Raw genomic sequence first — 16,338 nt, forward strand, 5'->3', positions numbered from 1 at the left:
GCACGGTGGCGCAGTTAGTAGAGCTGCTGCCTCTCAGCGAGCAGGTTACCCTGGTTCAAATCCCAATCAAGGACCTTTCTGGGTGGAGTTTGTTCTCTCTGTGCAAGTGTGTTTTCTCCGGATACTCCTGTTTCCTCCCACAGACCAAAAACATGCATGTTAGGCTGACAGGTAACTCTAAATTGTCCCTAGGTGTGAGTGAGAGAGTGAATGGTTGTCTAGTTTGTCTCTATGTGTCCCTGTGACGGACTGGAGACCTGTCCAGGGTGTCCCCCGCTCCTCGCACAGTGACTGCTGGACATGGGCCCCGGTGACCCAAAGAGGAAGAAGTAGGTGAAAATAATGGATGGATGGATATTTCAAAGCAGTCCACTCACAGTTTAGACTGATTGGTCTCATTCCTAGCTCCTGTCAAACACTTTACCAAACAGGACATTTAGAAACTAACAAACACGCTGATGTCCCTCGACTCTGAGGGATTTGAAGAGTGAATGTTTGTAGCTTTTCAAATGAGTGTTCTTCTGGACTGTAGTTGAACAGGGAATGCAAGAACAAACCCAGTTATAAGAGGGGGCCAAACTTTTAAAATCCGTTCAAACTAAGGACCAGTTTTAATCAATGCATTAACTTGTCATCTGTTCTTGGTTGCAAATCCCTGAACATGAGTTTGATTGGTCTCATTTGACGTTCTCTGATGCTTGAACCACGTGAAAATCAAAGATTTCTGAGAAATTCAGCTGCAAGTTGTCCAACTTTCAGGAGAGGTCTGCAGGAACAAAGCATGCTCAGTGTTTTTAAGGCAAAATGAGAGGCAATAAAAATGTCTTGCACATAAAATGTCATCTTGGGGGCCAGATAAGATGTTTACAAGGGCCATATTTGGCACTCAGGCCTTGAGTTTGACACCTGATGTATAAGAACAGAGGCAGATTTGTGTCTGTTTGTCTGAGGCACCGCAGAGTGACGGATCCTGGCAAGTGGAGGATTTTTTTTCTTCTAACATCAGGTGAAATAGTGGAGTCCAATCATTTCAGGAAACTAAACATTTAAGCAATATAAAAACTAGAAAGCATAGTTTCCTCAAATAATCAGGTTGGATGGATTACATATATGGTGGCCATCTTGGACTTTGATGCGGCAACGCAATTTTCAATAGTGGCCTTTCTTACGCCTCGATGCAGCCACACACCAAAATGGAAGTTGGCTTTGCTATCATTTCGAGTAAACAAATAATTGTTTTTAGGTCATTTTCTTATTAAATTTCGAAGAAATGCACAGCGAGTCCTCCTGTAAACGCTCCCATGGCCGCGAATCGGCTTTTGAAATGCAGCTGATTTGACCGTCAAAGTGCATTAATTAAGGTAAAGTTACACTGAGACACACCTTTACTATAATTTCGAGCAAATAAATAAGTGTTTTTAAGTGTTAATCTTGTTCATTCTTGTTAAAGTCCTCCCGTGCACGCTCCTGCGGCCGCCATTTGGCAGCCCATCGATTTTTGGCACACCGGCCCACATTTCCGGGTTGTCAGCGGTGACGTAAAATAGATGCGATTTACACGGCGATGCGACGTATTTATGGATTTTTTCCACTTTATTAGTCATATTTGGACTGATGCGACTTATAGGGCGGTGCGATGTGTACGGCGGAAAATATGGTAACAACTGGGCAGCATGTCAGCCATGTTGAAATGGGCTGACTCCTTGCAGACCAAACGAGATTTAAAATGAGGTTTGCTTCGATTTTGTGAAACACTAACGTGGAAAAATAATAAAACTGATGAAATGCGTTCAGTAAAAATATATATAACATAAAGCTTTGAATACATGTAAAATGTGTAAAAAATAAAGCAAAAAGTGGAATAAAATAAATAATTTTAAAATATGTATTCCCTGCATAAGCCTTGGCCATTATTAACAATCCTCATGCTGTCTATCACTCAGAAGATTTCAGGCCATAAAAGCAGAGAATCGTTTTAAAAAATGTGTCCAAACGTAAAAAGATGTATGTTTCTTTAAAGTGACAAAAACAAGTTTATCAGCTGGAACCCCATGTGTGCTCATGATGATTAGAGGGAATAAACATGTAAAATGTAACTTCTCATCTTTAGACTGAGAAAAAAAAAATCCAAGTTTTAAAATTTAATGACTTTTTCTTGGTTTAGCCTCGGCTGCTTGGAAAAGTATTTCTCCACAAAGTTTGAGGTGAAAACATTAGGTTTGAAGTACAATCGAGAGAAAAGCGAGAAAGAGAAAAGCTTTTATTGATTTGATTGTGATGGTTTCCATCTTATCTCACGAAAATCAAACTTTTAATGATTACAAAGTTGGTGCTTTGTTTTCTCTTTTTAATAAAACGATCTTCCCAGCTGCTTGGTAACAAAAAAAATCCCTTTAAAATATTGATGTTGGCTCAATTGATTAAACATGAAATGACGCAGTAATTGGATCTCCTCAAGCAAATAAACAAAAATAGTCTTTTAATGTTTGAGTATAAAAAATAAAATAAAAAAAATGGAGCGTGCATGTGCGTACCTTGGTGTAGGGGTTCTCCATCCAGGGTGGGAAGGTGGCCGTGGCCTCGTTGGAGTCCGCCTGGTAGTAGTAGAGGTTAAAGGTCTCTTTGCAGCTGCGGTGGTGCGTGCTCCTGGAGGAACACTCCATCATGGTGAACCTCAGCTCCACGTAGACCTGAGAGGCTCCTCGTCTCTGGATGAAGCCGCTGCGCAGCCACTGGCTGGACGAGCTTTCAGTCTGGCAGATCTGAAACGTCCTCACGCTGTCTTTCTCCTCGTCTAAACCGCTCACTTCCTCCCACTGAGACTGAAGAGAACAAAGGGTTGTCAAACTGAGCATAAAATATAAAATAAAACACATATAATCCAGAAAACCTCTGAGTAGTTTTATTTCACCTGTAAAGACAACCATGTAGGTACTTTTTAAACTTCTTCTTCATCTTAAATGGAGAAGAAACATCTGTGGTTGGGTCACAGAGGCAAGAGGTCCAGGAGAGAAACCCAGACCTCCCTCTCCCCAATGACACTTCCCAGCTCCTCCTGGGGGGACCTGGAGGTTTTCCCAGGCCAGAGAAGATGTACAATCCCTCCAGTAAGTTCTGGGTCTGCCCCTGGGCCTCTTACCAGTGGGACGTGCCTGGAAATCCTCTTCAGAGAGGCTTCCAGTGGAGATCCTGATCAGATGAACCTCCTTAGCTGACTCCTTTTGATGTGAAGGAGCAGCAGCTCTACGCTGAGCTCCCCCCAGATGACAGAGCTCCTCACCCGATCTTTAAGGCTGAGCCCAGCTACCCAACAAAGGAAGCTCATTTCAGCTGAATGGATCCAGGATCTCGTTCTTTGGGTCCTGATCCAAATCTCATGACCACAGGTGAGGGTTGGAACGTAGACGGACCAGTAAATCTAGAGCTTTGCCTTTCGACTCAACTCTTCACCACGACCGGCTGAAGCAACGCCCTCATTACTGAGGACATCCATCCATCTCCCGCTCCAGCCCAACATCACTCAGGAACAAGACGCCCAGATACCAGAACTACTATCAGTCCAGAACCATGGCCTTGGACTCAGAGGAGCTGACTCCTTGTAGTGCTGGACAATATACTGAAAATTAACCGACACCGAAATTTATAACAACGATCAACGTCATTTTGCCCATGTCGGTATTTTCAGTGTTTTAAAAAAAGAATCGCAGTTTTGTCTTTTGGCTGTGTATACGTAAGCTATGCTCATGTCCCTTTAAGATGCTGCGCCACGTGCAGGCTGTAGTCACGTGACTCCACCCCATCCAGTCTGTAACCAGAAGTGAAAGAGACGGTGCGGTTGAGAAAATGGAGGAAATTTTGAAAGTTGAAGCGGCAGCAGCAGCGGCAGAGCTGGTCCAGGAGGAAGAGGGGCAGCTAATAAAAAATAAAAAATAAAAAAAAAGCGTCATCAGTCGTCTGGCAACATTTTGGGTTCAGCAAAGATTACATTGAACAAAAACAAGCCACGTGTAAATTATGCCAAAAGACTGTTGTGACAAGCCATGACACTACACCCAACCTCTTCCACCACCTGCAACCTTTACAGAGAGGTAGGCCTTTGCACATGACATTATATTTGCACAACTCATTGTTTACTTTTCCAAATGACAAATGTGAAATTTATTTTTTATTATTTAGTTTTATTTGCAAGGGATTACTTGACAACTCAAATGTGACCATTTCATTTATAAGAGATTATATTTTTAATACTTTGTGTTTACAGGAAAGTTATTTTATACTTTTGAATTTGTTCAGTTGTGCTTATTTGTTCAAAAATTATTAACAACTACAAGTACACATTTTCTTCATTTAATTGCAGAGGCTGCAGTTTTAAAGTTAATTAAAGTGGCAATAAAAAGGGAATTATGTCATCAATATAACTGGCTGTGAATTATTTATGCCGGCCTATCCCATTATTTTCGGGGGTGGGGGGTTGCAGTTATCGTCCATTTATCGTTATCGAGGTGAACTGCTCAATATATTGTGATATTGATTTTAGGTCATATCGCCCAGCCCTAACTCCTTGTACTTGAAACTGATATTGTTGCAGTTCTTTGTTGATTTTTTATTTTCTGTCAGAGAGTCAGGGGACAATTTTGGCTTTCAGTGGATTTTGATCCTGCTGAAACTTAAAATCGAAAAATAAACGTTCCTCCCACTGAGTCGCAGCACAGCGAGTGGGAATCCAAGTCGTACTTGTCAAACAAGGCACACGACTCCACACAGCATCCAAGACAGAGCCTTCACCCCTCAAACACACAGACTAAAATGTTCTCACAAATCTTCACGAGGCAAAAACTTGTGTCAGAAATGTACATTTTGCTCAGGAGCCAAAAGCAAACGCTTTAATGTTTGACTGCTGAGACAACAGTAAACATGTTCGCCATCGCAGTGTTCCCAAGAGCGCCGACCAAGAAAAAAATTGTACATACTTTGGGCAAAATTTAGCAGATTTGCTGAAGTTGAGACTCAGGAATTCAGTTATGTAAATATGTAAATCTTTGAAAATCCATTTGCACAAGATCTGTGGAGAGAGGCAGGATGCTGGTTTGAGTGAATTACAGAAAGCAAAGCACACCGAGCCGGGTCGAAACCACTTAAAGGAAGAAAGACCCTTAAAATGTAAAAATTTAAACAACCCCAAAACATGCAAACCAACATAAACACAGTGGCAGAAGCTTTATCTGTGAATTAAATGTTTTTGGCTCATCAAACACTTAACTTGAGGGGCTTTTTGTTCAAACTTCAGAAAGCAGCAAGACTAAACTTTCAACAAGAATAATGCATACGGAACATTTTACACCCGTCCACAAACATTTATACAGCAACCCATGGCAAAGGCCCGGACAAGCAAAGACCACGTTTTAACTTTGACCTTAAGTTGTGACCTTGACAGGGGCGCCACTGAGGGTGGGGGGTAAATGGCCATCCTTAAATAATTGGTGCCCCTCCCCCTGGCCCCTCCAGGCCAAAAATATTTATTTTGACTTATTTTGATCTGTTTGCATTTTTAATTTCCTCCTAGCTATTTAGGATTAATAGAAGCTCATGAACATTAAAACGGACCGTGTGTTTTATTTTTTTAATTTATTTTTTGTTAAAAACACAAATATTTTATTTAGGGCAGCACGGTGGTGCATTTGTTAGAGCTGGTGCTTCTCAGAGAGCAGGTCGTCAGATCAAATCCCGACTGGGGGGTCTTTCTGGGTGGAGTTTGCATGTTCTCTCCGTGCATGTGTGGGTTTTCTCCGGGTACTCCGGTCTCTTCCCACAGACCAAAAACATGCATATTAGGCTGATTGGTGACTCTAAATTGCCTCTAGGTGTGAGTGAGAGAGTGAATGATTGTTTGTCTCGTTTGTCTCTACGTGTCTCTGTGATGGACTGGAGACCTGTCCAGGGTGTCCCTCGCCTCTCACGCAGTGACTTCTGGACATGGACACCAGTGATGGATGGATATTTTATTTAAAATTGAATTTAAATTCTTGTCACCATAAATAAGGACAACCAGTCTAAAGCTAATGTCCTCAACATTAGGAAGCAGGGTCTTAAGGCGTTTTATGCATTTATATATATATATATATATATATATATATATATATATATACAAATTTAAGAGAGGGCAAATATAAGTTGAGTAGTGTTTGTGCTTTTCTCAGAAAATAATAACAGCAAGTTAAAAAAAATCTAAATAAAGTAGATGTATGTATACCAAAAGGTGACTCCCTAACTACCATATTGCTGTAGTTGTTAAATAATCTACATATTATTCAACAAACGTTCTAAAGTTCTGCTCTGGCTTTTTGTTTTGGTGTGCCACCCCAGGCCCTCCCATTAAAAAAATTCTGGGGGTGCCACTGGACCTCAACAATGGAGCTGAGGTGATGAAAAACTTTCGTGACACGCCGTCTAGTTGTGCTGTAGATTAGTAAGAAGTTTTCTTAAATCATCCTGAGCAGATCAGAAGTTAAGAGTCTTGACAAGACAAAGTTAAAAAAACATCCAATGTCAAATGGTCGTACAATAAAAACATTCACTTTTTGTAGCTTTCTGTGACACACAACATAAAAATAAACACTAATATGCAATCACATGTTAAGACTTTTGTAGACTTGTAGCTGTTAACACACTGACAGGCTGTAAGTCGATATATAGTAGGCGAGTTCATTAACCGTTGTCATGTTTTCACACTCGAGGTTTTCTAATGAATGATATATTTATTTAACATGAATTATTAATGGAACTATAAATAAAGTTATTCATTTCTGAAAGCATGAAGTCAGAATGATCCATCAGGTTGTCAGATGCAACAAAAAAAAAATCTACTATAAGAGTATGACTGTCCTTTACTTCTAAAAATAAAGAAGCGTATGGAAACTCTTCTGTCTTGTGTTTTCTTGATGCAGACAACTCCTGGCGTCTTTCCACCGCGACTTGTCATCAACGACTAAATTACTCTTTGTAGTCTTTTATGTTGAAAGAAAAAAAAACAATAAAACAACCACCCAGCCACATTTCTGACAACGCAAAGCTTTTGATAAGCGACTTCAAATGATAATAGCCGCTCTTACTATTTCAAGGATGTGAGCGTCTCTTGCTTTACATCTCAATCAAAACCGCAAACACGTTTTGTCTGTCCGGCCCCTGAAATCTGGCCTCCCGGCATTCGTTGGCGACTGTTTTTCTTCAGAGCCATGAGGGAGCGGAGCGGTTCTGATCACCAGAAATACCGCAGTAACCACTCTTCAGCTGATCGAATTACAAATATGTCTTTTTCTGGCAGCGGGAACAAAAATTGTGGGCAGCCAGTCACTGTGACTCCACTGTTGATGGGATGTATCAGAGCATCTGCTTTCAATAGACTTAAACGGCGCAGTCAGTGCGGTGTTTTCTTTATTCTGTCACTCGGTTGCCATATAAGGGTTTTGTTTATGAGAAAGTAACGAAGGAACAGCCGAAGGCCAAAGATCTGCAGTCGCCACCAGCTTTGTGTTTGGAATACAGATAGCGACGCCGGGGTTACATACCTCTGATTTGTCTTGGGAGAAGATGGTCCATTTGAGATCAGATGTTTCTGCTTTAGTGTTCATCAGGACCTCTGCAAAGGAAGAAATAAAAAAAAAATGAAGCCATAGGCTGAGGGGAAATGAGCAAATGACACGTTTAAAGCTAATTTACATTCATAGAAACAAATCAAAACGACAGAAGGAACATATTTCAAGTCCCAAGTCCTCTGCCAAGTATGAGCCAGGGCTTATACTTGGATTACGGTGGAAGATGGAGTTTCAGCAGTCAATTACGTCCACACAGAACGTTTCCACCACTCTTCAGAATGCTTTTTCCTCTAATGTTTGTTGTTATTCCCCGACGTCGTCTCTGATGCCTGCGGTCACGCTGAACGTGATGAGGACTCTGCTTCGGCCCAGGGGGAGCAGGAACGAGCTCAGCAGCAGAATCCACCACCCTCACGTAGACTTGGATACATGCATGCCAAGATTTAAGCCCTTCCTGTTACAATCTGTGATCACAATAGGATTGATTTTTTCGTTAGCTTTTGAGAGGCAGCCTGCAAGCTCACAAACAATCTGAGATGCTCTGCAAGATTCGGTATCCTGATAAAACCAGAACCACGTGTAACCTGAGGCGCACCTTGGTTCGAGTGAATCTTTTCATCCGTTTTGTTCTAGTGTACATATCTTATGTTTATACTGATGGGGTGAGGTTTCTGTCACAGACTGGTTTTTTAAACCCTACCTGTTCCCTGAAGATGCCTTTTTCAAGGGTCGGGTGGTTTGCTCGTACCAATAAACAAGATTTAATGTGGTTCTGATCAAGGAGAGCGCCTTCATGAAATTGATTCTGGTTGGAGCTCGAGGGGGTTTCACTGCAGGGTTATCACTGAGGTTATTAGGGTCTTTGTTGAATAAGCTACATATACAGGACCTGACAGGTAGGTCAGCATCCCATAATCACACAATGCACAACAATAACACACAAATGCAATCATAAAACTCTTCTGTAGAAAATAAATAAATAAAATACCGTCTCCGTGATATGATTTCTACGGTATTTAGGCTTAAAGTTTTATTTTTCCTTTCAACCTGACAGATTTTAGCAGAGCTTCACATAAAGAACAAGCGGTAAGCTGAAGTACCTCATCACTGAGGGGTTTGAAAAGTAAATTGTTGTAGATTTGGAGATGAGTGTCTTTCTGCACAGGAATTGAACAGGGAATGCAAGTAAACCTTAAAGTTTTTGGTGCAAGACTTTCAAGTGGGTAGGAGTTACACTGTGGAGAAGAACAGAAGTACCGGTAGTTTTTTTTTTTTGTCCGAGGCAGCACAGAGTGACAGATCCTGGTGAGTGGAGGAAGCAATTTTATCCTCCACCAGGAGCAATGGTGGAGCCAAGGGGTGGTCAATGGCCCCCACAGATTAATATTTGGCCACCCCAATCATTTGAAGAAGCTATCATTTAAAGCAACATAAATACATCATAGTTTCCTCAAATGATTGGGGTGGCCAGTTTACACAAGTCTATTTTCCATTGTCCAGTCTCACCATGACTTTTTTCAACTCTACTTGGCTCCACACAGTCTTGGTGGCTCTCTGTATAACTTGTGTGACACCTTGATGTGGGTGCAACCGTCATAGTGCTGGCTCGCAAAACTTCAGCCACATAATTTAAACACCCCACAGTGACAGACAAAAAGTGAAATAAAATCAGAAAACACTCTCCATCCTCTGCCATGGTATCCAAAAATGCCAAGGATCAGTCAAAACCACCTTTCCTCTGCCTGTTGGAGCACGTAAATTACTGTAAGTCTACTAGGCCTAGCTTTGTCTGAATTCTGCCGTCAGCCAAGAAACAGAAATGGCTGCAACACAACATACCAAGGTTTGGTTTACGCGCTGCCGTTTTAAGGTTCAAGTTCTGTATTTGTCATTTGCACCACATGTGATGAGGTGGAACGAAATTGTGTGCACAGGGTCCCAGTTACATCCAAGACAAGTATAAAACGTAAAAGAAAAACGGTAATAAGAGCTAAGTTATGAACTAAGAAACAAGTCAACTAAAATAGGCTAAGCACTAGTAGTACACAAACAATAAGCCAAACAGCAGCACGAACATGAGTCTGTGTGACCAGATGAGTACAAATGAACACAGCAGCATGAAACAAATCAGCAGCTTCATGGTGCGAGTTTTTTCACAGTATTATCCTGGTTAGATAATCATGAGTCTAACAGCCTCAGGGTAGAAGCTGTTCCTCAGTCTAGTGGTTCTACACTTAATGCTCAACCCCCTGCCTGAGGAGAGCGGGGCAAAAAGTGTGTGCTGGGTGAGTGAGGTCCTTCATGATGTAGGTGGCTCTCTTCCTGCATCTGAGGTGTAGATGGTATAATGTATACCATAATGGTATACCATTTACTTTTTTTAGTTAATATTAAATGCTGAGGTTGTGAAATTTTAAAAATTGTGAGTTTGATTCTTGTGAAGGAGACACTCTCATGACTGAAATCTTTCTCAGGCCCATCAAGACCCTGAAGTCAAACCTCGAGTTCAACTTGGCTCACTTAGAACCGCTGTCGAGGAGGTACTAAGAACAGAGCTGCAGCAGGTGGAATCACTCAATGGAAAGACTGAACCTACAATGATTCAAGCCGATCAGGGCCAAATCCAATGGTAAAAAAAAAACAATAGCTGTGTGGTGGTGGCCATCTTGGATTTTGATTTGGCTGCACAGTTTTCTATAGTGACCTTTAATACATGAGCATGCATCAGGATACCTTTAGTACACTTACATACACCAAAATAGAAGTTGGTACCTCACATATTTTTTAAGTTATCAAGATCAAAACAAGCATGGATGAACAGACTCAGCAATGGGGGCAATAAACACGGGTCTAAAATAAACAATGCAATTGATCATCCATCTATCCATCTATCTATCCATCGATTGATCATGATGTAAACGTCATGCATGTTTTGATCGATCGATCGATCAGTAGATAAAGATAGATAGATAATAGATAAATAGATGGATGGATGGATAGATACTTTATTAATACCAGGGGAAATTTGAAGCATTCAGTAGAATGTTCTAATTATGTGTATATATATATATATATATATATATATATATATACATAAAAAGAAATAATCAAAAAAGAAGCAGAATACACAAATGTGGAAAAAGACTATACGCACATGCACAAGGTGGTAGATGATAGATTAAACATGAATACAGAGGAATCATTAGCTGCAACCTACAGAGAAAAAAATTATTTACGTCTAAAATATTTTTCCTGCCACATCCACAGATTGATGGCTATGACCGTCACTGCGATAAACTGCTGCCAAAATCATTAATTCATGATTACCGTGTAAGCTGGAGATATACAGTACTCATACAGTGTTAGAATAAATTTTGCACATCACTGCTCAGCAATATCATGCAATATTTTACAAAAAAAAGGGGGCGATGCCCACACTTATTTCTGTGGTTCTGTATGACACGAGAAGCAGTCAGAAATACAAATAAAACACACATGAATGCACACACATAAAAAAAGACCTTAGATAAACTAGAAAGTGACCCGTGCTTCCCGTAGAGATAAATGTGGCTGTTAAAGCTACAGCTGGCCTAAAGCAGATGCTGGTTTACACTGATGAACAGAACTGCAAGATTATGATCGGGCACAGTTAACACTAAAATGTTGCAAACGTTGCCTTCAGGGTTGGATTCAATGCAAATATAACGGCGTATTTGAATATTAAAAGTGTACCTCTCTTGACTACGGGAAATCAAGTTTGTCCAGTTTCTTTACTGACTTATTGAGGAAAAATTAAGGTTCTAATTTCCAGAAAGATAATGATGATTTATTGCATAAAATTGGTTTGGTAGGGCATATTAACTGCAACGTGAACATTTTTTGAAGCACCATTTACCAAAATTACAACAGATGCTTAATGAAAACAAGTAATGTAATCTGACTCGTTCCCATTTCTCCTCATCTTTTATTCCTACTCCTACATTTTGCACATCGAGCCAATGGAAGTGTGTCCCATTCCTTTAAAGAAAGATAAAATAAAAAGAATGCTTTCTAGTCCTTAAAATCTTAAATAGTTAGGGGTACACTTCAGAACAAAGCAGCATGAGCTACGCATGCATTGAGTATTTTCTGTTAAAAACTATTTAAAGATATTGTAATATTTAGGCAAGTGCATTCTGGTGTATTGTCACTGCAACCATTATAAGGTCCAGTCTGATGTGCACTAATGATTATGATTAGTATTGTTGTTATTCTACCAAGCATGCAATGGTAAAAAATAGTATATTTATCCATTAATGCAGTAGTACTATTTAAACATTGGAATGTATAGTTTTAATGTCAAGTTATTTTATTTGATCTTTTGTGTGCATAAAGCATCTACCTTCCTTCTCAGCATCACATTAGTTAGCTCCCTACCTTTACCTATCGTTGTCCCTAGCTTAACAGTAGCTACCCTCAGTCCTACACTCTTGACTTTCCTTACCTTCTCCTGTCTCCTGACATGTTTCCCTCCTCAAGGTCTTTGTCAACAGCACCGGTAGCAGTCGCCATTAACCTGGGCCTTGAATGATCCAATAGTGTCGCTTGGACAAACTCAAATGTTTATTTTTGTAAAAGTATTTTATGTCTGACATCCTTCCTGAAGCAACCCTCACCATTTACCTGGGTTTGGGACAAATATAGTTGGCCAAATTAACCCCTATCCAGATTAAACCCGTTTTAGTTGAGCCCAGTCCAGAGTATACCCCAGGGGATAAACGGTCCCAGACCAAACAGTACCCGGGGGTGTACCAAGTGGCCAGATGATAGCTTCTATAATTTGACAATTCATACCCTTCATACCAAATGTTTAGAGTTTAAAGATTTAAGTTAGTTATCTGTCTTAATGAACCTGACAAAGCTGAACACCTAACAAAATGTTGAAAAATTAAGTAATTATTGTGTACTGTCATGACTCATCGCTACTGATATCATGGAGGTATAATCTGGCCAGAGAGGCTTACATATATATATATATATATATATATATATATATATACACACGTGTATAATGTTTATGGGAAATTTGTTGCAGGCTTGAAGACTGTTTTAACACGCCATATATGGGGCGTATTAATGATGCGACTGTTTATGTAAAAAGGATCTGCAACAGCCGATGGCACATTGACTTTTTGAAGTAATGTAAAGTTTGACCATCACTCTTTGCAACTTTACATTAAGGGCCAAGAAGTAGGCGTAAGTGAATGGCTATAGGGACAACAGCAGGAAATGAGTTTCAAACTATAAATAGTTAGTTTTACCCATATGTTTCAAATTCCCACAGAATAGGCTACATTTTCCCTCATTCTAGATTTTATAATGAGAAAACAAAAATTGAAATAGTCTTTTCCGTGATTCCATGTCTCTACCACGCAGCCGAGTGGCTTAAATCTTCCTTCCTGCATTTCAGCTCAGACATTTTTCTGTTCTCATCATGCGGGTGAGCTGTCTGGAGCACACGGCGAATGAAAGCGATGACATGGGAGTCACTAATCATCAGGGCTGCATATGCAGCGGCTCTGTCATTGCGTCTCACTGTGAGGTAAAACGGTACATGTGATGTGACTCTAATCACTGACTTTTCCCTCCGCTTTACCTGTTTTTCTCATTTTACTCTCCTTGTGGGTTTTTCTTCTTAAGAAACAGCACCAGGCATGCCTCTAAGCCTCTTTCACTTCAAAACCACAGAAGCCCACCAGCTTAAAAAGAAACCATCTAAGAGGAAGAATGGAAATTCTGCAAAAAGCAAAACGAGGAAAGAGGATAATAGGGTGACGGAGTTCAGCCCGGGGCTTTCCTCACGTTTTGTGAACTTTGAGTTTACTACAGCGTAATTTATAAACACCTTCAGCACCTGACTGAGCGGACTCCCCCAGTCTTCCTCTTTGAGATGCACACCTGCCTCACTGCTCATAAGATGATTAAGGTGTGGAAAGGAAACGTCCCCCCTTCCCAGGTACAGTAATCACTGTTTATCACTGCTCTATCATTAAGCTTTATGAGGCAGGATGCGTGAGCGAGGGTGTTTATACGAGACAGCGAGGGCTTCTATTATGTGCTTGCACGGCCATGCCTTTCGCTGAACAAAACACGGTCTCAAGTCCTGTTAGAGGAAGCTGGCTTTTCCCCTACATTCTTTCTGCAGCGATGGCCACCCACCGCAGGAAATCTGCCCCGAGTGCTAGAAAATGTTGGAACAATGAATATTCGTCATCTGGCTGTATTTAACACCCAAAACAAACGATTGTACAGTAATTACAGGACAGCTGTCAACATTAGGAGACACTAGAGACGTCTGAACTGATATGGGGACTAGCAGGGCGGCTGTATCTGAACGTTGGGATTAAAATAAAGAAGAAGAAAAAAACATTAAAATATGGACATGAGCCAAATTTACTGAAGCTGAGAAACTGAGATGGCATTGTGTGAAGTTGGTGGGTTGAGAGATTAGGGCTGGCTGACTAGTTTTATTTTAACCATCAAAACGTGAGAAGAACAAAAAGAAAAACGCATCGTTTCCTTCATGAAAAGGAGACCAAAAACAACAAAACGGGATGTTATACAAATTGTTTATATTTTTAAACATGCACAATCGACGAGAAGCTTTTCCTTTTAAGAACATTCACTGTTCTTGACTTGTAGATTAATTTCTTCATGACATACTCTCTCCCTCCCCATTTTCCACTTTCTCCGTGGCTCTGGAGTGTGATAGAGAAATTATAGACCTATGAACATTTGGCCTGCTTCAGCTTCAATTAGACCGTATTTTAATTAAAGAAACAGAGTGCCAATTACCCTCGTGCACCTAGAGAAATGGAGACGAGGGGATAATGACAGAGAGGAATCCAAGAAGGGGACGAGATGTCACAGCATATGGGATTAACAGATAACAAATGTTAAAAAAACAAATGAGCAATCAGTGTCTTTTTCAACATTAAAGCTACGCTAAATGAGTCATTTCACTCTCTGCCAAATACTCTGGTTAGTAACACAAAGCCAGGGTCCTATTATAAAGTAGAACTTCTGCTCTTTACTTCTGTATTACACTTATCCAACGCACAAATTCAAACTAAAGACAAAACAACAACTAACTCAAAGACCAGGCAGTAATGCTTTTGCAACAGTGTAACAAGAGTGCCACACCAAGCACATTTTACTCCCGTCAACAAACCATTATACAGCAATTTATGGCAAACATATACTGTGTATAATCTTCTACCTTGATTTGTGACCTTGACCTTAGAGTGGTGGTGATGAAAAGATGTGGTATAAATGTGCATGAAGTTTCATTAAATGATCTACAGTGGTTCAGAAGTTTAGCCCCAGATGAACAAAAAACTTCTTGTAGCTTTGATCTTAATTTGCAACCTTGACCTTGAAGCTGGAGTGATAAAAATATAATGTGCTGTCCAGCGATGATGCATAAGTGTATCAAGTTTTCTTAAATTATCTTGAGCGGATCGAAAGTTATGGGTCGGACAAGCAAAAACATGTGACCTTGATTTGTGATCTTGACCTTGAAGTTGGTGTGATGAGAAGTATATGTCACACTCCATTTAGTGATGATGCATATGTGTATAAAGTCTCATTAAAGTATCTTGAGCGGATAAGAAGTCAGGGTATTCAGGACAATCTAACGGTGGCCAAGGTATTTAAAAATAAAGATAAACATTTAAAAGTTTTGCTTAATAGTGTGCATGTTTAAAAATCATTCACACTATTGAGATTTGTTTTTTCCCGTACATTTTTTGGCATCGAATTGCAATTTTTGTTCTATTTCAACAATCCATGAATCAAAACGTTCAGCTCATGCAGACACTCTTGCTCTGGCTTTGTGTATTATTTTAAAAGTTTTGAAATATTTAGCTTTTTCAAAATGAGTGGAGCTCTCTTCACATGCTTCAAACCCTGTGTGCCGTTTACAGTGTTTTACTGCTCATTTCAGCTGTTGTTCTGGTTGAACGTTTTTCGGCTTGTTCCTGCTATTTTCTACTTCTTTCAGCTCATTTCAACTTTTAAAATAAGTACATAAATAAATAAATAATTCAGTTTTCCTGCTCCTTTCTTCCTATTTCAGTTTTGTTCTTTCATTTTTTTTTAAAGATCATTTTTGCTTCTTTCTGTCAATGTCATATCCATTCATCTAATTTCAGCTTTTTCTGATAATTTCAGCTTTTTGGCTAATTTTAAGCTCTTATGTGCTTTTTTCAGCTTCTTTCTGCCTATTTGTTTTTTTGTGCTTGTTCAGCTTTATTGGGTAAATGCAGTTTTTTGTGCTTTTTCGGATACTTTCAGCTGATTTTCTGCTAATTTTAGCTGTTTTGCTCTCTGTTAAATTCATTTATTCTAATATCTGATTTCTTGTGTTCCTTTTATCGATTTTTCCTGCTATTTCAGGCTTTTTACACCTCTTTCAGCCATTTTTGCCACCAATTTTAACATGCTTATACTACTTATAGCTTCTTTTGCTAATTTTAGCTGTTTTATTCTCTGTTAAACTCCTTTCTTCTAATTTCAGGTTTTTGTGTTACTTTTATCTTTTTTATACTAATTCAGGCTTTATACACCCCTTTCAACTTTCTTTTATCCCCCTAATTGTTGCATGCTTATGCTACTTTTAGCTTCTTTTTGCTAATTTCAGCTACTTTTTTTTACAATCAGCTTTGTTGCAGTTCTTTCAGCTTCTATTTTACTTTTCAGCCATTTA

General features: G+C 39.7%; 1 protein-coding gene across 1 annotated transcript in view; it reads right to left on the bottom strand.

Moving 5' to 3' along the window:
- Positions 1–16,338, bottom strand: part of LOC119420313 (ephrin type-B receptor 4a) — an 80,766-nt gene that overhangs the window by 35,834 nt on the left and 28,594 nt on the right. The window contains exons 2-3 of the mRNA XM_037687702.1: positions 7,566–7,636; positions 2,535–2,822 (exon numbers count right to left, since the gene is read on the bottom strand). Of these exons, the coding sequence (XP_037543630.1) occupies positions 2,535–2,822; positions 7,566–7,636 (359 nt within the window). The remainder of the gene's footprint in view (positions 1–2,534; positions 2,823–7,565; positions 7,637–16,338) is intronic.

The sequence above is a fragment of the Nematolebias whitei genome, chromosome 14 (genome assembly GCF_014905685.2).
Source record: "Nematolebias whitei isolate Nwh7 chromosome 14, NemWhi1, whole genome shotgun sequence".
Taxonomy (NCBI): Eukaryota; Metazoa; Chordata; class Actinopteri; order Cyprinodontiformes; family Rivulidae; genus Nematolebias; species Nematolebias whitei.